This window comes from Pocillopora damicornis, chromosome 3 (assembly GCF_964200805.1).
Source record: "Pocillopora damicornis chromosome 3, jaPocDami1.2, whole genome shotgun sequence".
In the NCBI taxonomy this organism is placed as follows: Eukaryota; Metazoa; Cnidaria; class Anthozoa; order Scleractinia; family Pocilloporidae; genus Pocillopora; species Pocillopora damicornis.
This window is the reverse complement of record NC_142672.1, coordinates 4,790,903-4,816,748: the sequence shown is the minus strand read 5'-3', so window position 1 is coordinate 4,816,748 and position 25,846 is coordinate 4,790,903. Positions and strand designations below refer to the sequence as shown.

General features: G+C 36.1%; 2 protein-coding genes across 2 annotated transcripts; one reads left to right on the top strand and one right to left on the bottom strand.

Moving 5' to 3' along the window:
- The first annotated feature begins 366 nt into the window (after positions 1-366).
- On the top strand, positions 367-17,382 carry LOC113665958 (enhancer of mRNA-decapping protein 4). Its single transcript, XM_027181701.2, has 26 exons — positions 367-554; positions 1,226-1,280; positions 1,722-1,764; positions 2,035-2,126; positions 2,843-2,948; positions 3,966-4,065; positions 4,679-4,862; positions 5,178-5,337; positions 5,859-5,972; positions 6,584-6,765; positions 7,368-7,463; positions 7,600-7,629; positions 7,983-8,058; positions 8,171-8,460; positions 9,146-9,246; positions 9,595-10,618; positions 11,191-11,251; positions 11,767-11,974; positions 12,372-12,583; positions 12,828-12,887; positions 13,149-13,314; positions 14,109-14,295; positions 14,995-15,169; positions 15,584-15,637; positions 16,274-16,437; positions 16,761-17,382. The coding sequence occupies exons 1-26, from the start codon at positions 476-478 to the stop codon at positions 16,936-16,938; spliced, it is 4,197 nt and encodes a 1,398-aa protein (XP_027037502.2). The 5' UTR covers positions 367-475; the 3' UTR covers positions 16,939-17,382.
- Positions 17,383-17,769: 387 nt separating this feature from the next.
- LOC113665974 (uncharacterized) lies at positions 17,770-25,844 on the bottom strand. Its single transcript, XM_089199799.1, has 12 exons — positions 24,961-25,844; positions 24,606-24,666; positions 24,132-24,270; positions 23,395-23,482; positions 23,080-23,167; positions 22,368-22,465; positions 22,205-22,301; positions 21,720-21,822; positions 20,597-20,643; positions 19,907-20,020; positions 19,324-19,441; positions 17,770-18,849 (listed from the first exon to the last, which is right to left on the bottom strand). The coding sequence occupies exons 1-12, from the start codon at positions 25,052-25,054 to the stop codon at positions 18,763-18,765; spliced, it is 1,134 nt and encodes a 377-aa protein (XP_089055925.1). The 5' UTR covers positions 25,055-25,844; the 3' UTR covers positions 17,770-18,762.
- Between the last annotated feature and the right edge of the window lie 2 nt (positions 25,845-25,846).

Genomic DNA, 25,846 nt, shown 5'->3' with positions numbered 1-25,846 from the left:
GAAAGATATTTTCTGAAAGGTGAAAGACTACAATCCATAAAAGTGGCCCAGAACAGTTTTGAAAAGTCCTTAAATGCTTGCAGGAAATAAAGGAATTAATGTGTTTTGTTACAAAATAGGTTTCTTGCGATTTAATAATGAGCAGATTATTATGGGTTTCTTAAGCCCCCGCTTTCATCACACGAATTATTTTCCTATCATATAAAATTAAATTATTGTAATGCTTGTTCAAAAAGCAATTGTTCTCAGTCGTTGGTCTTTCATGATTTTGTGTGGTATTTTTAGATTTATTCCTCGTAAGCGCCCGCAATCATTCTTCCCCAGAGTAGCTGTCTGAATAATTTATGTATGCGCGTCTTGTCGCCATTTTGTAATGAAGACTACACACTACACTTCCTCTATGCGAAAGGTCATATTCTTGTTTACGACTTTTAATTTTTGCTCGTGAGAAAAGCTCCCTCTACGATTTGCGGAAATGGACGATAATGCTAGAGGAATGGCTTCAAAAATACTTTGCGACTTGCTGAACATCGGAAACACTGGAACAAGTGATGGTGGGTGCAAATTCACTTGTAATTTTTCGCGCAGTGACAAAGTTTTACTTTTGGTACATACAAATTGAAAGATTTAGTTTCGAAAACACTGCGTCATGAGTGACTGTATGGGTGCACGATAAAGGAAAAAATTAAGGTTGTTAAATGAAGAAAGTAGCGCATAGTTCATCGTAATTGTAAACTTCTGCTTGATGCAGTTTTCATGTGTCAAAATGAAAATGAAAGTAGTGACTGTCAATGTGTATCCGATGAAATAGGTGTAAATGGTTGTTTTAGTCATGGCAAAGATTAAGTCAATAGTCTTTGTTATTTTCTTGCTCACTGTCGTGTGTGTTATGCTAATGATAAACAAGAGTAATGAATACCTTTCTCCTGTTTTTATCTAACATGTATGTGAATCTAGTACTACGACATGACGAGGTTAATGAAAATTTTGCACATTTAATTACCTATTTATGCGCATTGTTATTTATATCTCTATTTCCGCATGCCTCTTTCGAATTGTAGGTGAACTTGACCTAAAGATATTTTGGAAAGTATGTGGAAGTTACACTGTAATTTTTTTAGAATTACAGCACTACTTTCTTTGTAATTGGGCTTTACGTTTTCATTAAAATAATTTAAATTAACAGACATATTGTATTGACACTTTGTCTTCATGTATGTATCAGGGAGTAGTTTAGAGACACAAAGAAATGGAGAGAGAGACCTTGATGATACTCTAAGGTAAATATCTATGAATCATAATTTAACTTCTTTGCCTTTCCCTAAAGTGTACCAAATATGAAAACCCTTTAACTCCCAAGATCTGATTATTAGTTCTCCCCTCTAGCAGCCATGTATTTCCTTGTAAATTAGTTACAAGAATTTGGTGTAAGATCAAGTTAACTTTATCTGATAAGTTTGAATATCTTCATTACCTGTGTGCTGAGAGATGTATGGATATTATAGGGGGGACTTAATTTAGGGTGTTAAAGGGTTAATGCACTGGCCTTGATATATGGAATACGCAAGTGTAAATGCTTTCCAGAAACACATTGACTTTTGCACCAACTGAATTTCAAAAGGGAGCACCTTAAGTAAATGCTGGAGTGGAAATCAGAACAGTAACGTGTTGTGTGATCCATGGTAATCTTCTTGCACTATATTATTTGATTGATGTTGCAGTGAATCAGCATCTACAGCAAGTTCTCTGTCTCCTCAAAGAAAGGTAAGTGAATGGACAAAATCTTATTTGTCTTGACCAGTTACTCAAACTAAGTGCATTTTCAAATGAAGTGACTTTCCTTTGTTGTAACAGCCATTTCAGACATAACATTCTAGCAACGAATGTAGCAAATAATGAAGAATTATTTGCAACAAGTGATATGAAGACTTATCAAATATTGAAGAACTATGTTCAGCAAGCAATATGAAGACATCTATTAAATGCAATGTACCAGTGCTCCATTTCACATTTCACGGTATTGCACTATTTTAGAGAAACTCAAAGGAACAGATGTCTGATGTGTCTGTCTCAGACAGTGAGGGTGTTGCTTCAAGAATGTCCCTCGAACCTGTCAAACAAGTCATGTAAGTCACTGATTTGCTTTAGAACATTATTACTAGCTGATTAATAGCTTATCCTTGTTTCCTTCAGATTTAAATTTAAACATTCATTTTTGCAAGATTCAGATAACCTTCAGTCGCATCATTTGTAAGCCTGTTACAAAGCTGGGGTTTATTATAGTGTAAGACTAAACAATCGGAGTTTAGTCTTCAAAGTGGAGTTATTTGTCTCGAATATGAATTGATTGATGTGTTCATGATGATGATGTAGACAGTGCTATAACAGGCAATTGTAGATTTTTGGAATTTAATTTGACCAATCAAGGGTAGTTATGATATAGAAACAGCTAAATGTAGTTTCAAGAGCTGAGCATGCTTTCATTTAGGGAAGAATAGCAACCACAAACTTGCTTTACTAAAGTGCATGCAATGTGAGTTCAATTTACACCCTTGATAGTAACCCTGAAGAAAGTTTTACACATTACATACCAACGCCACACCCAGGAACAAAAACATCTAACCTGTAACTAACTGCCAAGATTTTATGACATGAAATGTTGCTCAAACTGTAATTTCATATTTGGGCAAGAAAGCATATTTGCCTTTGAGGAGTCAAGCTTTTAAACTTCAGGTTGTTTTCTAAATTATGTAAAGGGATCTCACATGCTTCAAAGTTATGACTTACTCTTTAGTTTTTATACTGTGGAAGTTAATTATTGATTTTCAATTGTACTTTTCAGTGAGATGAAAGGCAGTGATGATGGAGGCAGTAAATCAGTTTATGGAAATGAAGTTGAAATTGTATCTGATGAAGCAGTTTCAACAAGTGCCACAGCTAGTAATAAGGTGAGATCATTTAACCCTTTAACTTCCAAGCGAGGGTAAATTTTGTCTGTTATTTGAAGTAGATTGTCTCCAAAAAATTCCTCAACTGGCTTGAAATTCAATTTTCCCACAATTTCCATTTTAAGAATTGAGGATGAAGTTAAACATTGAGACACTTAACTAACATTTGAGTGGTACTGATGTGCTATGCATTCTTGTTACTTTTCTTGGTCAACAACTGAATTAACCTGTAAAATCCTTTTGGCTAACTATCAAAGCTTACTGCCTCTTGTTACCTATTAAACACATTTTCATTCAAATTTTTATTGGTTTAGATTTTTAAACACTTTGAGTATTTTCCCTTTGTTTTGCCTTCCTTAAAATTGTAGTCTGAATCAAAGGAAAATGAACACCAAATTGATTTTAAAACTTTTAAACCTTGAAAAAGTCACCTTTTGAAACTCTAGACAACAGGGAGGTGGTTGGATTATCAGTTTCAGTTCAGTACTCCAGTGTATGACTGAATGTAATGTTAAACCTTTAACCTCAGTCTATGATTGACTAACAATTAATTTCCCCTTACAGTGTGACTGCTGAACTGAACATAGCATGATCAGTTCTCATGATAACCAAATATCTGCAGCACATATTGGGTTTTCATTTCAAGTTCAAAGTCTGCCTAGTTTCTTAGCCCTTGTCCATGTAGTGTTCTCAAACTTTTGTGAACTCAGAGTGGTGTCTTTTTTTAATATTTGTTTTAGAAAAAATTGTAATAAAACATTTACTGAATTTGGTTTTTGCATCATAAAATGAATTATCAAACTTCATGCCTGGCTTTGGCAGATAACTTAGACCTCGGCATTGATAATTTATGATATCATTCTCAACCTCATCCAATAATTGCTTATTATTGCCAACTAAAGGAGCTCTTGACCATTAAACAATTTCTCCTTGTCAGCACAAAGGAGATGTTTAGAGAACAGTGTGGAGAATTTGTGCACTGATAATAGGGTTAATGACCAATTTTATTTTTCACAGATAAAATTTAATTCCATGGTTAATTATGACTGGGAGCTGAAGTACTACAGAGGATGTCTATTAGCAGTTAGCAGCAAGTGCATTGCATATGCTCTTAGAGGTAATTGTAGAGCTGCCTCAGTCTATATGTGTATTTGCTAAGTAGTGCTAGTTAAAGATGTAAGGTTCGGTTTGTTTATTTTGAAGTAAAATTAGCCTTCTTGCCAGCATACAGTATCTGATTGTAGAGTGAGTGAGCATTGGCTTAGTTTTCTTTGGCTAAAAAGAAAGCACCTTGTCAAAAAAGAAATAAATACGAGTATCTCAGTCTGAAACTCTCACCTCATTTTAAAAGAGCTGTTCTTCAGGATTTAGATTATTGCCAAAATGAACAGAATATGTGACTGAAACAGAGACTTTTCCATTTCAATGACATATATTCTGTGGAGTTTAAGATGGGAATGCATAATTCAAAGGTGTGTTTCATAGTGCCTTCTATCACATATCAGGCCTTTCAGGAAAGAAGGGTTCACCAGTTAATTTTTTGAGTTTTGATGGACAGATTTTGGTTGGTTTTCTATCTGCAAATAGCTCTAAAATGTTTCTTATGAAAGTGATTGATGGCTTATTTAATGTAACAGAAAGAAAATGTTTGAACGTTTAAGTTCCTAGTTTTTATTAAGTGAAATCAGTTTTGTGAGTCAATTATTCTTTGCTCTCTAAAATAATTTCAGGCCGTCAAGGCTATGTTGTAAGGCTTCTTAATCCTGAGACAGCCACTAGGACACTGATCAAGGGATTTGTTGGTACAATAAGCGAGTTAGCGTTTTCACACAAGGACTCCAATATGCTGGCATGTGTAGATGAGGGAGGTAATGTTTATATCTGGGTTATCCATGAAAAAAATGGGAAACTTGAGTATCCTTTCTTAACATAGCTATTATCGTTATCCGATGGATTTAACTTTTGGAAGTTGATTACTCTACCTTTTTGTAATAAATAGGGATCACAAATAACCACTTGGTCTCTAGTAAAGTTAATTCTTGTACCCCATAAGAACTTTATCCAAAGAATAGAAAGCCTAATTGAGGCGTTGTAGTATGATGTTACAGTCAGAGGTGATGGATTTAAACCAATGCTGGTGAAAAATGGCAAACTACTTAATATCATGTCAGCAATGACAGTTATTCAATAAAAAAGTGTACCTATAGTTTACCTTAATCCATTGCTAAGATATTTTGTGAAGCTTCATATCAAACGTCCTACCAATACACTCTCTGAGCACCACAGACTAATATGGACTCCATACATGCCTGATGGTGAAGAACTTGAAAGAACTGAAGAGTCTGCCACTGAGGAAGGCCGACCACTGGCCATTACACATGGAAATCAGGTGCATTACTATCTTGCTTATTTTTATGACACACACCTTGAGAGAAGCCTAAACTGGAAAAAAATTATATATTTTTTTATTTAGATTTTTGGCAGAGTTGCAAACACTGTAGTGCTTCTGTTGGACAAAATACACTGTAATTTGTAACTGCAGTTGAAAGCCTTCACCTTGCAAGTAAAATCTATAGCTTGTTAGATCAAAGTCCTCTCAGCATTTCTGATGACATTTTTTGAAATGTCTAGGGGGATGTCACAGCCTAATGGCTTGTAGTCCATGCTCTTTTCCAGAGATCTGGTTGGAGCCCTAGTTTGGGTCACTATTTTGTTTTCTTGAAATACAGAGTTTATTTTACAGAGCCTATATTTGCATGGGACCAACAAAATAATCAAACTACAGTAGTTTGAAATCACTTAAAACTACATGTTAATTGGGCAATCAAAATGATATTTGTGTAAAACTATGTTTTCAACAATATCAGTTTTGCACTAACTTTGCTCTTTTTGAAAACCTGCTTTTATCAGTTGGAGGTAATAGATGTAGATTCTCTGACTGAATGGTGTGGCAGGTCTGAAGTGACTATTGATGATATAAAGCAAGGAGTAGGATATTTAGAAATTACAGATGGACACACTAAGGTAAATCTCTTAAAATATTTTGGTTGGCAGGACAAGATCTCTTGCAAAGTTTCATGTGGAAAAGATACTGGAAATTATGTCTCTATCACAGGCTAGACAACTTTTCATATGAATTATAAGCTCATGATGTCTTTGAATCCCAACAAAATGAGGCACTTTCCATCTAGATGTTGCAAAGTGTTATTACTCTGTTGTGTAACAGAAAACTGTTTGCAAGAGTGGTGGTGTTTGCCTTTAGTAAAATGACAGAATTCCTTTTATTGAAGTTGTGTCTGACTGAAATATTAAATGAGGTACAAGTAGATTCCACCACTCAGTTAGTTTAAAATTAGTTTAAATTTTACGTAGAAAAACTTCCTACAAGAATTCAATAATGTGGGGTCAAGTTTGTGCAAAAGTTTAAATTTTTGTGATTTTAAATTTACTACTGTCATGTATGCATGAGATGCATCTATGATTTTAGCAATTAATTAGCAATGATATACTTTATTAATGGACCCTAAAATGGTTCTGTATCCTTTATCTAGTTTTACACTTTGAATGGGAGAAAGAAGTCATCAAGAAAGTCTTTTCATTCATAGTGAAAACTTTTAAAAAAACTATTCTCTCAGCCAATCACAGAAGGTGCTCTTTCACCTGATGGTGCAGTATTAGCAACTGCCAGTGAAGATGGTCACATCAAGTTTTGGCAGTTGACAGAGAAAGTTGAGTGCATGCATGAATTCCAGCCTCATGATGGACGTCCCCTGTCTTGTATGATTTTTACTGACAATCAGACTTCTCAAGATAAAGAGTAAGAAGGATGCAATCATTTTTGTTCAGTATTGTTCTAGACTTGTGTAAAGGTCAAAATAACACATTTTGTAGCAGTGTAGTAAAATATTCATATCAGTAAATTGTTCTGTGTACAGATTTCTCCACAATTTACTCAGGGGTGGTGGGTAAGTACAAACCAACCTTTTGGGTTTAAAGTGAAAGGAAGTTAGATTGTCCATTTTATTAAAAAAACTGCCCTGGGAACAAATTAATAAAGAGGGATAGTTTTCTAGGAAACTATGGCACTGCATGGGTGGGTGAGTATAAAAAGATAAATTTGCTTTTATCAACTGAGTTGATAATGTAAATTGGCCATTGCCATAAAGAATTTCAAAGCTGATGTTTGGACAGCAAGGCTTTTGTCTGAGCATCTGACAAAGGGATAGTGCTCAAAACATCAGCTTTGAAACTCTTAATGGTGCCCAATTTACCCTAACAACTCAGTTGATTAAACAAAAAGTACCTTGTTCTAGAAACAAGTTTGCAAGGTAATATTCTTCTTTACTTGATTTTGAGTTATTTAATATTTAATCAGTCCATCACGTAACAAACAATGACATGATGCAATTTCTTTTGCAGGCTTCCAATGTGGAGATTTTTAATCACAGGTGCTGATTATAACAGAGAGATTAAAGTTTGGTGCACAGTTACATGGTCATGTTTACAAACAATCAGGTACATGTAATCCCAGTTTAGAGATTAGCTTAGGGAGTTTAGTGCTCTGTAAATTATTCATTGGTACTGAAGATAAAAGTATACTTCTAAATTAGTAAATTGTAAACAAGGATATTTTTTATTAATTTTTTTGCAGATTTTCTTCTCCAGATATTCCAGGATCCAGGTGTGTCATTTCATTATAATTCCAATGCTATTGTATTACTGGATTATAAAGAATTTCTGTTTTTTTTTCATATTGGTTGTTGTTGATGTTCTGTTTTTTAAAATGTCTGTACATAGCCAAATAGTGATAGATGCATGCTCTCAATTGGTCAGTACGTCTTTCTGTGTGTCTGTCTCAGACAACCTGTCAGATGGCCTTCCATTGGTCAATCTTTGCACCAATTTTACTATGTAATGAAATGTCAACAATTTTTATATTTGATGAATAAACAAAGAGCACATGTTTACTTAATCTTAATTTTACAAGTGCATTTATAAAGGAGCTTTTTTTCCTCCTCTAAACCTTTTCTTTAGCTCCATTCGCTCATACTTGAAAGTAGGCATGGACCTTTCAGCGTCATATTTGGTAATTTCAGATGTCCTTAAAAAGGTATGTCAGCCCTAAATTGGTCTTCTTGCTCACTTCTATTGAGCCATGAGGTTTGTTGGCCTTTAAGACTGAAAACCCAAGCTTTACTGGCTGTCTGTTCTCTCACCAACAGGTTATTTATGTGCTGATGTTCCACCAAAATTTTGATGAAGGCCAAGCACATGTCACATCTGTGGCTAAGTTTCATCTCACGCATCCACTACTAAGTTTTGTTGTTGGCCAAGTCAAGTTGTTTAAACTCAAGTCACAAGGGGATCAGAATGGTCAGGAAAATGCTGAAAGCCATGATCATGGTGATGATGATATTCACTCCTCACATGTTGGTCTTGATGAAATAGCTGCTGGAGAAGAGAAAGGGAAAAAGTATGGTGTTCAACTGCAGCTCTTTTGCATTCAAACAAGGTAAAGTTTGTTCTTTGTTTTAGGATTAGTTTAAGACTCCCAGGGAACCTTAATCATGCAGTCATCATTTTGAGTCTCCAGAGATTTACATGTAAAGCTTTACCTCTAGAGTCTGAACTAATTTTCACTATGAAGCTGTAAAATGTAAGAACGAACCTTGTTTTTCTTGGTGATTCAAGATAGCCTTGCTTTCCCTTTTTAATTGTGTTTGAAAAGTCAGATTTTGCATGACAGCGATTCTAATACCTACCAATTTCTAAGTTGGAACAATTGTAAGGGGAGTCTTAAAGAGATTATTGGGAACTGAAAAACTTTCTTGTAAACCCTCCACTGCTGTGTGGAGAACATGGCATCCTTATTTCTTCTCTACTCCATCCAGTCATGGGCTTTGAGCTCCATTTCTCCCATTACCACCCTATCTGCTGGAGTCCTTGTTCAGCTGACCTCATATTCTTTCCTCTATGGGTGCCAGAAGAGGGTTTGTCTCCTTGCATTAACGATAATCTTGGGTTTATACTGTGGTTTTGGCGTTCCTGGGTCTACATGGTGGGTTTGACTGCATCTATTCCTTCTGCGTTACATGATCCTCTTTAACTCTAGAAGAATTGATAAATTAAGGAATAAGTATATCTTGAGTATGGCTAGAATGAAGTGTGTATTGAATGATTATCTTTGTTTTGTAAAGATCAATGCAAGAACTCTTGGTTCACTTCCAACCAGAGCCTTCTATTCCTCCACCCACTCCATCAACTCTTTCATCTCTTACCACAGTAGCAGGGCAGTCTGGTGAGTCTTCCTTAGTGATTATGTTTATAACATAGATGGTACCTTCTTTTAATCTAGTTCAATAGTATACAGTGTGTGTGATAGTGTTTCATTTTCCCATTGTTAATACTGATGGTGTTAATGTCGACTTTTTAGCTTTGAGTGGAATTGAGAATCAGGAGTAAGGAACTTCTCTTTCTAAAATATTTTAACCTCTGTTAGAAATCTTATAAACATTCAATTCATGCATCAGCTGTGTATTCATAAAGATGTGAAGCACTGGGGAAGTTTGGAGACTTCTTCCCATGCTTCTCCATTTGCATCGAAAAAATGTAATAACTATCTGATATGCCTATATTTTTTATACAGTTATCCATGATGGACTCTCTGACCTAAGTGGTATGGAAACAGGAACAGAAGCAAGTACAGATGTTGAAGAGCCTGAGGAGAGTACAGATGGACCTGTTCCAGTTAGAACAAAACTACTTACACCACAGGCGTTTGCAAGCACTGCATTGCAAGGGTCAACCCACCCTGAAGCTGTAAACAGCAGCAATGGAAGCAGTATTACCATGATCTCTGGACTGAATAACTCGCAAGCATCAGTTGATGAGCTTCTGGGCTCATCTGTGTCATCAAGACTGTCTGACACTACTGTCAGGTCAAGCAACTCGGCAACACCTCAAGGATCTTTGGCTCATGAGAGTGGTATTCTCACACCAACGACCTCGCCCTTGCCCCAGTCACCTGTAACACCAACATCTAACCCTAGTGCAATACCCATTTTAAACTTTCAGTCTAGTCCACAAATGGCATCAGTTCAAAACACACAAAGTCCGGCATCAAGTTTCGAGCCTTTGGTAGCTATTTCAAATACGGAGACTCAAGCCTCTCCATTTGCACTGAGAGATAAAGCAGAGAATGTTTTAAGTGATTCAAAGAGTCCATCTGCTAATGAAAAGAACAGATCACACAGTCCTGGTAGCATGGAAAGAAACATTGAAGTATCTGTGGATGATGATACTAGGGATGGAGGTGATGAGGAATTACCAGAGTCTCAGAAACCTGAAGCAGAAACACTAGAGGAGGAAAATGAAAGAGAAAGAAAATCAAGTTCTGGATCTAGTACAAGTGAAAGTTTGAGACCTTTGTCTGCTCGTGCGGAAGGAAATCTTATTTGTTTGGAAGATGATAAGAGGGGTGAAGAAGATGATGTTCAGGTAGATGGGGAGGATGCATTTACAGAGGAAGGACTGTTGGAGCAGTGGGATATGAATGGCGATGATGGAGTGGTACCAACTGGACGAGAGAGTCCTGAATCAGCACATGCACTGCCGGTTGGTACACCAACAGGCTACAGTGAGATTGGAAAACGACCTTCAGCATTGTCAAGGTAAATTAGTTCTTTGTGTAGATTGAAGCTTGTTCTTTGGACAGTTATCTAAACTAACCAGAGTAAATATAGGATGTAATAAGATAATTTTAGTTTTTTAACTGAGTTGGTAATGTAAATTGGCTATTGTCAAGGGTTAGCTCTTGGTCAGAGCAAATGACGGAATGTCTTAAGATGCAGAATGATCAAATATCCTAAAACATGGAGTGCCATTTGTTATGAGACTTAAGTCTCAAAAAAGGGAATTGCAATAAAATAACAAAATTAATAGGAGCATAGGTAATAATTGTTGGATTCCAGAGGATAGGGAAAACATGAGACTTTTGAGCTAGCTCCTGCAACAGTATGCCACCCTGGTTCTTTCCAATGCTATAAAAATTGTGTGATATTGGTAGTCACACACAGTCTTTGACTGTCCATTTTCTTAACTGTTAAGAGATAGTGGATGAAAGAGATGGCAACTAGGTGGTAAGGTGACCACACAGCAAGCTGTTTGAGAGTTTTCCTGGGTCTCTTACACAAATGAAAAGTTTTAACTTTCAGTTTTTTGTATTCTTTTCTTTCAATTTTAGTTTTGTTTCTACTCCTGTAAGTTCAACAGATCTTCCTCCCCAGCAGGTCCAAGTTACAATGGTAAGAAATCTCTGAACTCTTAATTTAGCTAACTTATCAATGATTAGCATTATTTATTAGTCCCATATTCAGGGTAAGGATCTGAGATGCACTGTTTGATTAATTTCAAGGTTCTGTTTTTGTGCATCTTTGAAGCTTGAAATTTAGTTTCAATTAGTTATGATAATGCTAAAAGCAAACAAGACAGTCAAGAATGTTTGGAAACTTAATTCAGTTTCAACCATGTGCTCTACTGGTGTTGAAATGTTTATTGCTTATTGAGGGACTGGGGACAAGTGCTCATTAAAAGTTTTGCTTCTAAGTGTATCTCCTCTGCTTCTCTTATGGAGAAAGTCTGCAGAATCCAAAGGTCTGACTGTCCATTCCTCATGGGACTCTTTGTCCCACGCTTGTAACAAGGAAAAATATTTTTCTCTATTTCTTTACCACATTCAAAATTAATCTTCTTTCTTATTCTATTTACTACTGATAAGTTGAGTAATTTCTTTAATTGAAATTTTTTCTAAAATGTTTAGGATGGTGGTCTTTCTTCATCTCTTGAAGAGCTTCTGAGTTTGCTCAAAGCTCAACAGCAAGATATCTACGACCTTCGTAAGCAGCTGAAAACATACCAGTCTGATCAGCAGCAGAAAATGATTACAGTGGTCAATGAAGTACATCAGGTTGAGGAGCGAGTCTCCTCCAAATTACAGAATGCCCTGGCTGAATTTTCACGTGAAGAATGTATCCTGTTTGAAATTGTTTTAAAAGTAGTTCTATGTTACTAGAACTTTAGATTTCCGTTAGATTGTTGCTCTGTGCTAAATCTTCAGCAAAATAATGAGACAAGCATTCAATGTTCTTGGGGTCAAAATGCTATCATGTGCATAAGGAAAATTTCAACCAGTGATGTTTTTTGTCTACAAAACCAAATTTAGCATCAAGAAGCATGGTTATTGTTTTGCAAAATTGGCTCTTTGTTCTGAGGTGTTGAGGGGTTAAATGGCAAGTTTAAAAAAATGTAGAGTTATGTTACTTTAATCATAAACATTACTCAGGTGCAAAAATGAGGAACCCTTATGAAAATGCCGTGTGGCTGATATAATTACCAAGTTTAAAGTTTCTTTGACAAGCTGTTCAGCTCAGCGTTTAGACAAAGCTCTGCGTGACAAACATTCAGGAGACAAAAAAAGACATGAACAACTACAGAGTACTTTGTCCCAAACAATCACCACTACCTTGTCAGGAAAATTAGATAAATCTGTCAAAGCTGAAATTAAGGGTGCTGTAGTACCATCAGTTCAGAAAGTATTGAGTACTGTGCAAGAACAACTCAACACTACATTAGGGCAGGTATGTTGGAAATAATTTATTTTTAATTAGTGTGTCATTTGATGCAAGATTTGAAATGCAACCTTTGCCCGTGATTCCACACAATGCTGCAACCCTAAAGGGGTAGCTGTTAGAAAAAAGCTAGAGATATCTATCACCCATACTTTCTCTTTACATGCTTAAAGTTTTCAATATATGGCACATGTCAGTTGAAGAAGATTTGTTATACAGATTCTTCTGACAGGCTTTCTTTCCCTTTCTTTAGAAACTAACTGCAGCAGATACTGTATTGAAGGATAGTGTTGCAAAAATTGTGAAAAGTAAGGTAAGGTTTGGTTTATTTGTTTTTGACGCTGGTCTGGTTGGTACCAAATGACCGGGATGTGGTAAAATACATGTAGCTGTAATTTTTTATTTGATTCTAGCTAGGAATAGTTCTCAAAGACAGGCATGAACTTGATTCTGTAAAGTAGTAAAGAGCATTGAATCTTTGCAATTGATGTAAGAATTCTGGAAAAGTAAGCTCTACATGTCCCTAACAAACACAATTTTACTATAACAACAGGTTTTTTTTATCCTCAAACAGGGTGTTGTTGATGCTATTGGTACAGCGGCAGCAAGTGCACTTCAGGGACCCATTCAAGTAACTTACCGTGAGGCATTTCAGAGCACCATTTTGCCATCCTTTGAGAGGGCATGCCAGAACATGTTCCAACAGATAAATGAATCATTTCATAAAGGAACTCAACAATGTATGTTGTTAACTGTAGTATGTACCAACAATCCTGGTCAAAAGTTATTGGACAGCCTCATTAATTTTCCAAACACTATATAACTGTTAGATAATTTGCTCTCAGTCTCTATTGCATGATAGTTTGCTGATAAGTAATTTGTTAAGAATGTGTTAATCTTCCAAACCATAGCAACAAGACAGGCTCATTTTTTTCTTTTATTCTGTTCACAGAGGCACAATGCTAGGCCACTCTTTATCTACCAAAGAAGAGATATTGAGTAGTGTAGCCAGCCAGATAGAATGCTAGTAGTTGCATACTAACATGAAATGTGTACTATTTTTATAAATTATTCTCATTAAAGCATTCCATCCTTTTTCCCTTTACTCAAACAATATTGAAAACTACTGCAGCTTTTCTGAATGTTTCTAGCATTGTTCTCAAATTTCAAAGGAGAATGGGATACCGTTGGCTGTAAGGTTTAAAAATGTGGCATTTTGACCATTTTGTGCTGAGTGTCCTTAGGAAATTTGTGAAAGATTGAGGTTTTTTATTCATTAGACTGTCCCCACCAGTTTGCTTAGGCCTGTCTGAAAGAGTGTGGATAAACAGTAGGCTTCTGGAACTGAAATTTAATGGATGGCATTGTTTACTTTGACCACAATTTTTGGGCTGTCTTTATAGTTTAGAGCTCAAATCCTCATGGACAATTGTACTAAATACATTTATTAGACCACACTGTTGCTAAATGCCAAATTTGTGCACTCTTTGATTCATTGGTTTCACTTTATTTTGACATAAACTCTATTTTGAAGACCTGCAACAGGTTACAACAGCTCTGGATAACCGTAAAAGAGAGGAGAAAGATTTTTTCCAACCTGTAATGAGACAGTTGGAATCACAAAAGCAATCATTCCAAGCAACAACAGAGAGGCTTTCATCAAACCTTATGGCTGACTTTGAAGTTATGATACAGAAACAACTGTCATCATCAATAGAAGGGTAAGTAAAGAGTAGTGACAAAGAACACGAACATGTGTGTGAAAAGTGCCAGATGATCGTTTTTTGGTCTCAAGAGGTTGACTTTAGTATCTGAGAACCACCACCATTTTCTGTCCTGCTACACGGTAGACCTGGAGCAAAATATCTGTTTTGTTTTACAGGTTATATACCAAAATTAGGGACAGCAATACAATAAAAACAAATAAGAAGCATAACTGACACAATAAATCCCAATGTTTTAAAATCTAGCTGGTCAAAGGCTAGGTGCAAAATTGGGAAATCTCAACATGTTTGTTGACTGGTGATGTTTATGGGACTATGGTTGTGATGAAATGTTAATTTTAAACAGGTGGTCTTTTAACTCTTTGGTATGTGTGTGGGTTGTAATCTGATTTAGAGTACAAACTGGAAGAATTGTAAGTTGATATAGAAAAACGTGAAAACAAAATCTGGGTAAATAAGTGTCACTCAGGAAAGAAAAATTGTTAGCAAAATGTTGTGTAAGATAAAGCTGATATTTTTTAATACTTTAGATAGCCTAAGTTTCCTTAAATAAAATTTTTTTATGTTGTAGATATTATTCTACTTTGTTTTTTTGGGTATGGTTTGTTAATGATTTTGAAACAAAGAAGAATAAATTTTCACCTCAGCATATCCAATGAATGTAATATAACTGCCCTTGTTTTGGATTCTTCATAGTTTGCGTGAAGAGATATTTTCACGTCTGTTGTCTGAAGTTCTGGCTTCAGTCCAGGACTCAGTGCAAAAGGAAATGGGCTTAGGATTGGAAGGCCTACGTCAACAATTGAGTGAAATGATTACATCTTCAGCACAAAATACCTCACAACAGTCTCCTAGTACTGCACAAACTCAGGTTGGTTGTAAATATGAATTTTCAAGGGTAACAATTACAGTTACCCATTTTCCTGTTGGTCTCCAAAATGTAAAATAACACCTTTTGTAATACATGATCTTAGGCAAGTTTCTTTCTACCGATACTCATTCAAATGCTAACATTTATTTATTGATTGATTTTGACTCTGACATTTAACCAAGGTTATATGCCTCTGTTTTCATTGAGTTATGGGAAAAGTTGGGAAGATGAAATCTGTTTGCATTAAGATAACCTTAATACCATATACACTTTTCTTAGTCTATGGTAATTTGTGATGAGGTGTTGTGGAGAATATTCAGAAATCACTCTTGTTTTTGTATGTGACATTAATAGCTCATGAAGAGAGTATGAACAGAACTGTGTAAAGAGACATAATAACTCTTTTCTCTGTAGGCTGCAGTTTCCAGGCTGTTGGAATCTGGAAAAGTTGGAGAGGCCTTCCAAGAGGTTCTGTGATATTCAAGATAGAGCTATTTCATTATTACTGTATATAAATGCACTGATAGGCTCTCATCCTCTCTAAAAAACACCATTTTTTCCTCCTCTACTTGTATGTAGACAAAAATGCTAAGAAAGAGACCTGGGGTTAGGGTTACGATTATAAGAATAACAATGATTTAAAGCAAGTTATCACATGACCCTTATGTCCCAGTGTATGAGAGGATTTAAATTCCAAATCAGGGCTGTAAGTGACAGTGTGATCAGGGCCTTGGAAAGCCACAGTACCCTTCATACACCCCCTGGAGATGCAGAATGCTCGACAAAAGGAAGAAAGTCAAGGAGCTGGAGTGGAACATGATAAAATCTTATTACTGAGTTAGTTTAGGTCCAAGGGAAAAATGTTGGGCTCTTGGAGCCAAATAATTTCCATCCCTTCCACTCATTCAGGAAATTCACTGTACTATTCTTCTCTATGGCCTTTATCACAAATGTCTTTGTACGAGAGTATTGAAAAATTGTATTTGTTTCCAGTTTAGATTTCAGCCCCACCCACTTGAGGGCCTTATAATAGCATTTACAGTACCTCTTTTGAATTTCAGTGTTTCATGATACTTACATGCATGTTGCAACATTACCTCTCAGGCCCTGACAGCAGGAGATCTAAACATTGTGATGTACGTTTGTGAAAATGTGGATCCCGAGAAAGTCTTTTCCCAGTCCCCTTGTCCTTTGTCACAACCAGTCTTGCTGTCTCTAATACAGCAACTATCTGTGGATCTTGCAATGTATACGGATCTTAAGCACAAGTAAGTACTAGCAACATACTGTGTAGTTAGGCTAAATGCAGGAGTGGTATAATGGAACATAGTCTGTGTACTCCATAAGTGCCATGCACTGGGTAAGTAACTTGTGGATGTGTTCTCTGACCATGACAATGATTGATGCTGAAAGGGTGTTCTCATGATTTAAACAGGAATGAGGTCACTCATAGTTAATCTAGGGTACTTTGGTAACCAGAAATATAGGATTATTCAATTTTTCTATTTCAAGTGTACTTTGTTCCATTCAAATTTATCACTGTTTTTTGATTTCATGTTTATCTCTAAATCTCGTCCTTCTAAATTTACAGATACATCGAAGAAGCTCTTATGGCCCTGGATGCACGAGATGCCATTACAAGAGAACATATGCCTGGTGTGTTAGAGGGACTATGCCAGCAGCTCCAAACAACCATCAACGAAGCATCAGGGCCCATGCAGCGCTCCCTTAAGGTGTTGCTGATGGCTGCAAGATCACTTCTAAGATAGCCAAGCATAGTATGTTACCACTCATGATGCCCAAAAGGAACATCAAAGGAAAAATGGTTTCCTTAATTTTGGAGACAGGAAATGTGTGGCATAGAGTTTGCAGCAGAAACGAGGGATGGCCAAGTCACACAAGAGGGTGAATACCTTCTGTTCCCAAAACTGATAATTTTAAGTTTCTTACTAAAATTCAGATACTGGACCCAGAGCTAGACAGCACTTGTTTTGTGGTGGTGCAAAATGTTAAGCACTGTTTAGAGCCGTTCATCAATGCTAGCTAGTAGATGAATCTGAAGTTTACTGCTTCACAACCAGTAGTGTGAATTCTATCTATTACAGCAGATCAATTTGCTGTTTGTACGTCTGAAAACCATTCTGTTGTTTTAAGGCTACCCTCTGTTTTGTCACGTACAAAACTTGCTTTATTAATAAATCAGCTTTATGAGTTCTAGTGGCACTTTTAATTTGTGAATTAATACCTACTGAATCTTATTAATGAGAGTGTTTAAAATGCTATTGGACACCCACTCTCCAGTGTCACACTTGCACTATGTCTGCCAACTGGTGGGTGAAGGAAGTTGTGGAAGGGATACTATTATGCTGCCTGGGTAGAGAAAACATTGGTGGGAAGGATAGTAAAAATGGGGAAAAAAAATGGTTCGAAAAAACGACACAAATGTGGGAGATCTGAGAGAAAGGATAGGAGTTGCTTTGCTGAAGCACATTTGAAACTGTACCTTCAGTGCTCTCCTCAGTTTCTAAATGCTGCATACCTTGATGAACCCACAGCTGACACACATGCAATAATTATTGTTTTGTAGCATTTTCAGCTTGTTAGGTTTAAATGTTTATTAAGAGGTTCCCTCTTCTATGCTTTATTTTATGGATTGCTCATACATAATCAATGTGCACAATGAGAACATGAAGCACACAGGTGCAATTGAATTTAATTAGACAAATTTGAAAACCACGTTATGTTTCTTTTCATTAGTGACGATAAAGTAATGCTCACTACAATAAAACCAAAGTTTTAGTTAGATATTTTTTGGATCATTCCAAAATGCTTTCAGTGATTTCTTTCAAGAAAAAAAAAAAAATTTCATGTCAAGTCTGTATGTGGATTTAAGATTTTATTAAGAATCAATTGGAATCAAAAATTCACTGTACAACTCATTTTGTTTCAGGATCAACAATATATTAAAACTTTCTTTGTATGCAAGTATTGGTCACATTTTTCATGAAAGAAATGTTTGAAAATATCTGTCTGCTAAAGGAGAGTCTGTTTCTATTAAATATGTATATTTTATATCCACATGTTATTTTTTCCAGTTTGTGAGTGGAAGCGAGATAACTTTTGAATGCAGCATTTAGCTTTCCTTGTGTTGCTAATCTCATCAACACATGCGTAAGCTCAGCTTCAAGTCAATACTGTTTCCATTCCTCCACCCATTCTACCACTCACATATGCTTAACCCCCTACACCCTGACATCAGTATGCATATTCTCCCTACTGTTCTCTACATATTTCCTAAAATGCTGTCAAGGAGAATTTGTTTAACAATCAAGAGCTTCTTTAGTTAGCAATCATTTTCTCTGTTCCTGATACCTTACTGTCTCATGCAGGGGTGATATTGTACTGAGACATTCAATACTGGTCTCATAGGGGTTGAAGGGTTAATCTTGAGAAAATTGAATAGTGGCAATCATAAAAAATGAATTTTTGAAAAAAAAAAAAATTAAAGTAACCTTTAACATTGGTATCAACCATGTGATTGATTTCTTTGTCACTTGTCAGAAACTACTAATAATCTAATATTTGAGGACAAGTTAACATTTGAATTGGTGATTTAAGACTTCTGCAGCTTTTTCATCAAACTTTCTCCCAGCACGAACCCACACTGGATGAGTGTTCACCTAGAAAAATAGTCAATTATAATGACAATTCTAAGTATCAAAGCAACATAAAGTAAAGACTAATATATAAGCTAAGATTCAAAACACTGGGCAAAATTACTGGATTAATCCCCAGTTTCAGTTCTACCATATCAAGTCATGTGACAAATTTGGATCAATTGCATGCAACCTAGTATGAATAGGATTTTAACCACTGAATATGTTTTCTGAGAACTTGTAATTCATTTTAAATGCATTTTGGCTGTGGAAATTGGTGTGGTAGAAGACAAGACTAACCCTTGACTACTTAGTTAAACTTGAAAAGTTTTTTTTTGTCAAATATGATATATCATGGTCAAAAACAACAAAATGAAAACAATATTACAATTTACTTTTAACAACTTCATCCAATTGAATTTATTTGAAGGCAGAATGGTATGAATGATAACAAACAAGTACTGGTAGATAGCTGAAAAAGAAGTTACATGGAAATACCTCTGGAAGCTTGAGTAGATAGGGCATAATACTATCAGCAAACTGAATACTGCTTTCTCTTGGAAGCAATGAAGGAAGGTTATCTATGGCCACAATATCCAAAGGCTTTGTGGAGTTACTGCAAAAGGAAACAATAAGTCAGTTACAATAGGATAATTTAGTTTTTGTCTGTCAGTGACAAAGACCCATGCATGTCAACCTTTCATGGAATTCATGGAAACTTAGCCAAGTACGCTAGGCTTTTATAAAAATGAGGTCAGTTCAATCCATCATTTTCTAGATGAGATCATAAGAACAGTATACCCACACAAAATAATCTGTTACAAGTGGAGTTTTCCCAATTCCTGAAGCACAAAGTACTAGGGTCATCAGGAAACCTTTATCTCCAAACCCCATACAACATTTACACCTTGTATTGGGAAGACACTGGTTTCATGTTTATGTAATTGCAGTTAAAGATGACACGACCTGCAATTGTGGCCAATTTTCCACAAAACCTTTCCCTTTTTAAAAAAAAAATCTTGCCCAAAATTTATAATGGACCTTCCCTGGACTGAAAGACAGCCAAATCAATATTGAATACCTTAACTGCAGAGTCCGACAGGGCTGATGTAATGAGGTCACAGAATCACAGAATGGTAAAGGATTGTTTGGATTGGTAACATCACAGCTCACATCAACCACCACAGACAGTTTCCTAAAACAAGGAAACAACAAAAGGTCAACAATAGAGCTTCATGGCTGCAGCCGGATTAATTAAAATTAATTACTTGAGTTTTCAATTGCATTTCAGTTTCTTTTTATTAGTTTTGTTTCCAAACTCTTTCTTTATACTGTTTTGTCAACATCCCTCTATGCTATTTCAACCAGTTAGACAATTCAGAAGTTGGTCCTATTAGAGAATGAGTGTCTGTGTGTTTTTCCTGTCATATCTTTCATCAAGAGATGGGGCATTGTTGGAACAGTTTATATCAACTGAATAAAGTTACTTTACTGCTTTGAGTGTAGAGAGCTTTTGATGTGAGCCAGATAAACACCGCTGTTCATAATGAATTTTAAAAGGTGAATAAATTCACTTGAGGTTTCACTAAATAAAATGGAAAATCATTCTTGTTCCACAACATTACAAGATTGAGAAATACTCCTGCCACCTCAGCTAGTTCCCCTCAATTTTCAACAATTTGTAAGCAAAAGGAAAAAACACAATTCCTGTATGGAAAAAGCCTTAGTGAGGTAAAAACACTCTTGAGAACGCTGTGCTGATACAATTCACCTCTGGTCGGTGTCCAACACCTTCCTTGTCATAAATGGTGGAATTTTCTGCAAAGTAAACGCTGTCAAGCACAGAACACTCTCGAGCATGTGTACATTCATTCTACATGAGCTGGCCCCAATGGTACTTAATTTGCAGAGCTGCACAACCTAACACAACTTCCCAAGTACAACTGCAGTAACCCAGTCAAATAGTCCACCACGTTGATCTCAATAAACTTTTGCATGTACTTTTGCATGTACTTTACTTAATGTTCTTTGAGTGTGCATCAAATATTTAATGTTTAAAGCTGTTTACTCATGTCAACAACACTAAAATGGAGAAATAACTTTCGTGCTATATCTTCTTCACATTTGATGAATGAGAAAAAAAATTCCTGCAAGAAATGCTGTCCTCCCATTACACATCTACTATTTGGAAAATGGACTTAGGTCACAAAATGGCGCATAAAAATTCTCTGACACTTTTCATTTATAATCAACATGACATCTCAAATTACAGTATCATTATAGGATGGGGTCATTCTTTACTTTTCTGTTTGTCTGAGAGTTCAATTTACTCGACATGTAGAGAATGACAAACGACACAAAGCCCTACGACGTATGTCAGACAATAATTGCATGAATCATACAGTGTAGTGTCACACCAAATAACCACAGTTTTTTAATTGAGGGTTGTTCTATTTGTTTATTTTGTTTTCATATTTGTTATTGTTATGGTTTTTTTCTCTGCATACATGAAGATCTTTTAGGCTTGCAAAATTTTTTCAACCCTTCCCTGTTCCCTTCAATATGACCAAGCCATCTCTCTTAAGAGAACATGAAGCCAAAGATACAACAAAAAATTTCCAACATTCTTTTCCTGAGGAAGTACATGTATGAACCTTTTACTCCAGCAAAACACTTAAACTATATCAATTGCCAAACAGAAAGAAAATCTTAATAAACATATTGATCACATCAACACCCCTTTGAATGAGTTGTTCTGCTGTGTTGAATGTAGTGTAAACTAGTTGTAATAATTTCAGACATGACCTACTTTAAGATCATGTGATATCATTTACACTTACCTGTAGGCTTAAACTTCCTTATACCTATTAATTTTCTTATTGCCGACTACATACCTTCATTAAGTTGATACAGTTGACAAATATGTCATACTGTAGGATTTCCTCAAAAGGTCCACCTGGCTGGGTCTCTTTCATATCCCATTTAGCAATACATGAGCTGTAAAGGAAACATCATCCTCAGAATAAATAGAGATTATTACATGGAAAGTGCACACTGGTAGATTTTATTCATGAGTTGTGATGCATAAAAAATAAAAAGAACCAGTGACCACAGCCAAAGAGTGCATTTTTTTGATGCATTGCAATGAGTGAACAAAAAGAGTTCAAGAGCACTTTACATGGTATGATGTTTAAATTTCATACATACTGAGATTTACACTATAAAGTAGAAAGCCAAGGATTAGAGACACGAATGATAGTACTTCACAGTGTAAATCTAAGTATGTATGAAATAAATATTTTAACAAGTTCCTCCTTAGGCTTATGTCTTACATGAAATATTTATTATTCAGAATGATCAGACATTAGTTGTTTCATACCTTGGTATGCCTGCTTTCTGTGCCAAATCTATGGCTCCTTTACCACAACGCCCTAATGCACCAATGATTATCACACGAGGGTAGCATTCATGGAGTCCTAGGAAAAAAGACTTTAAAATTTACTTTTATCTTTGAAGAAAACCTCATATTGTCATGGAAGTACCTTTGGTCTTGGCAGCATCTTGGAGCTGCATCTTAAGATCTTCTATTAAGAGTGACTCATGGCTGTAAGGCTTCATAGCTGGCATGGTGATCTGAGGGCTTAAAATATCATATATATGACTGTCAATACAAACACTTTGTGTGAGAGGAATTGATTTCCTCAGTTCAAGATTAGCCTAGTATGAAAAATAATTCAATCCATGCTGCACTCAAGTCCTTCAATGATGTGCAGTCCATTAATTGTTTTTCTGCTTAATATGTAATGAAAAAATTTGATTAATAACAAACTGGAGGGAGCCTTGAGAAGTTTTGAGGAAGAAAGACATCCACAATAAACTTTTTGTCCAGTGTAAACATAGGCAGGTACTAACTCTCTGATGTACCCTGTTATTGATATTCCTACATCAAGGAAAACCTAAGGGTGAGGGTTGTGGTTCACTTGGCTACTGATCAACACCAGAAGATTGCTAGAGCTAAGATTTCAGTGGTGATCATTACACTGGAGTTTTTGCAAAGGTATCTACCCTGATAGATTTTTTACCCTGCAAATTCCTTGAGTCACCTTTCTCTTAATAGGAAATTTGCCCAATAAAAGTTATGTGTAGATGCAAAGGCCGTATTTGACATGACCACTGAAGAGATAAACACTGACCAAAGAATAAATGGATTGCACAAGGGTCTTGAATATATTAGAGTCAAAATTTTATTTGTACCTTGTTTGTTGATGACACCAAGCACTAATACCAACAGCCATTCCTGCAAAACCAGCCAAAGGAGGAAAAGCCGCTGCTACTCGTCTGTCTGAAAAAAAAAAAAAAAAGAAAACACTCTATTAATCTTTACTTGGTAAAAAACAGCACAATGAAACCTTGCTTTTAGTATTGATGACTTATATAAAGAAGGAAAGAAACCATCATGTTTTAAGTGTATCTGACAAGAGTTCCTTGACTATGGAGAACACAACAAGAACAACTAGATTAAGTGTGGAGAATAATTTGATCTTTCCAGACCAAACTTCACTCACTTACCACATTCATCTGTCATGTACTCCACATCAAGTATCCTCCCTCCGCCCTTGATGAAGCGATTAAGAACTTCAGCCCAACCATTCTGGTTCTAATAATAAACCAAAAAAACATCAGACGTGCTAATATAAAGCATTATGGACCCTCTTACCCTTTTTTTGTGTCCAAGATCCCCAGTCAAGGTATTCATATACTCCCTTAAAACTTTACCATTGGATAAAACATGTGGGATTCAATTTCAAAACCATTACTTCATCTACAACAAGTGACACCCAAAATTAATTTGGCAACATAGGATTTTCCAGTAACATGGTCCACCACCTGAATCTCAGCAGTATTTGGGAGCATGCTAGATCATTTGTGTAAACCAACTGGCATGGCATGAACAGAAAATTTTCCATCATAATAAATTTCACTTTTTCTTGTCAAAGAGAGTCAAATCTACTTAAGGACCACCTTGGCAAATACTTCCTTAATAATCACTTTACATGGATAGCTACAATGCATTGTATATCCTGCACCAGCCATTCTCAACATAGTTGTCAATCAACTGAAGTGTAAGATCTGACAAATAGGCACTATCTGTTGGTTCTTTATTATTTTGTTGTGACAATTAGTCATACTGATCTATTTTCTATTGCTGAAAAATAATATTTCCTAAATGTGAGCAAGTTATATCAAAATTTAGCTTACTGTACACTTTGGTCCAATCAAGATTAATAACTTTACTCTTCACTTACATTGTATGCATGAGCAAAGTAGATATGTGTGTGAGGTATTGGAGTCAAGGATTTTGCTAGTTCCTTAATTCCCAAGATAAAAGCCTCTTTTGGGGCATCTACCCAAGATCCTTCAGGAACCATATCCACTCCACTGATCCTATAAACAATGAATCATTACTGTGTTGGTACCAAGAATAGGTAACATTGTCAAGTTGTCCTTTGCTAATGGCATTTAATTGATATAACAGGTCCAATCATAACTTGAGGTTGTTTACTTACCCACTTTTCTTTTTTTTTAATTGTGTGTTTATAACCCAAACTGTGTTATGCTAACACTATTTACAACCATAGTAGTGAGAGCTCATGTTTGTAAAGCCAGGGAGACTAACATGAGTCAGTCTGGAAAGAAGCCTTCCACAGACTCAATGAGTAGATCACTTTATGATCTCACGACAAGATCACGTGTACTCCTTCACACCAGTCCATTCCTACCTTGCATACTCTTCATCTTTAAAAACCCTGTCTCTGGAACATTCAACAGTAACCTTAAATCCTGAAAAATTGAAAGAGTACATTTTAAATATGTTAACATGGAAGAAAATTACATCAGGTTCCCAATTTTTATCCAAGAAAACTGCCTTAAGGTTTCTTTCTGAAGACATCTGCTTTGCACATCTTCAACTTGCAAATTAAATTATGAAGTCATCACAAGATGTCAACTTTCTCGCCGGCCACCAAAAAATCAGTGTCAATTTTTATTTAACAACACAAGGATTAAGTTCGCAATCACACACCACGGGATGAAACAAAAATGTAAAAAGAAATCAGAACGATCGTGTCATTTTACCTGCTGACAAAAGATCTTTACATTTCTCAGGTGAGAGCGCCGACCGGCGTTCATTTGCCTTCGGTTCCGATCGCAACCACAGGTGAACAACCATTATGATTTGATAGAGTAAGGCAAAGACCGAATAAGGATACTATTCGTGACTTTCACACATTGACGAAACAGAAAATTTTCCACCACAAAGGAGGTTATTTCCCAAAAATTCATAAACATTTAAGAGTCTCAACTGGTGTGATGCAAGACAAGCGAGCAACCAGTACAGCCTCGAGGAATGATGGGATATTTTGGCGCTAAGCTTACGCAGGTTCCAGCGATCAAGCACTCTTTCGTTCATAGGCCGGAGCATGTAAATACCAAACAACACTGAAAACTCTTTAATCACGCGCTGTGTCTTCGTGGTCCACCATGTTTTCTAAAAGTTCTTCTAGTTCGAAAATCCGAGCCGCAGATCTTGAAAAAAGTTTACTTGACGCTGAGAGCGCCCAGAACTTTCCCATAGTGCATATTTCAGCAAAATTGGTAACAACAAGAAAGAAACGAAAGAATTCAGTAAGTATATAGTCTCTGAAGAAACGGGTAACCCTACGTTTATAGAGTTTGCAATCATAGTCAGCTGCTTCGGTCTTTCGTCTCATCCGCGTAGTATAGAGCGAATTTTTGTAGAGCTGAAGTAATCGCAACAGCCAATCAGAAGATAAACATATATCACAAGGAGCCAATGAAATGCAAAATGGAACAAGCCAACTGCGAAACGCGCGGGAAAAAGGCAAGGAACCAACAGTACTGACCTGGGACCACCCACATGTTAGTCTCACATTTTTCCTCCGATCAGCTGCTATTTTGTTGCAAGTTTAAAGTGTCATTTCAAGTTGTAAGCAATCGGTCT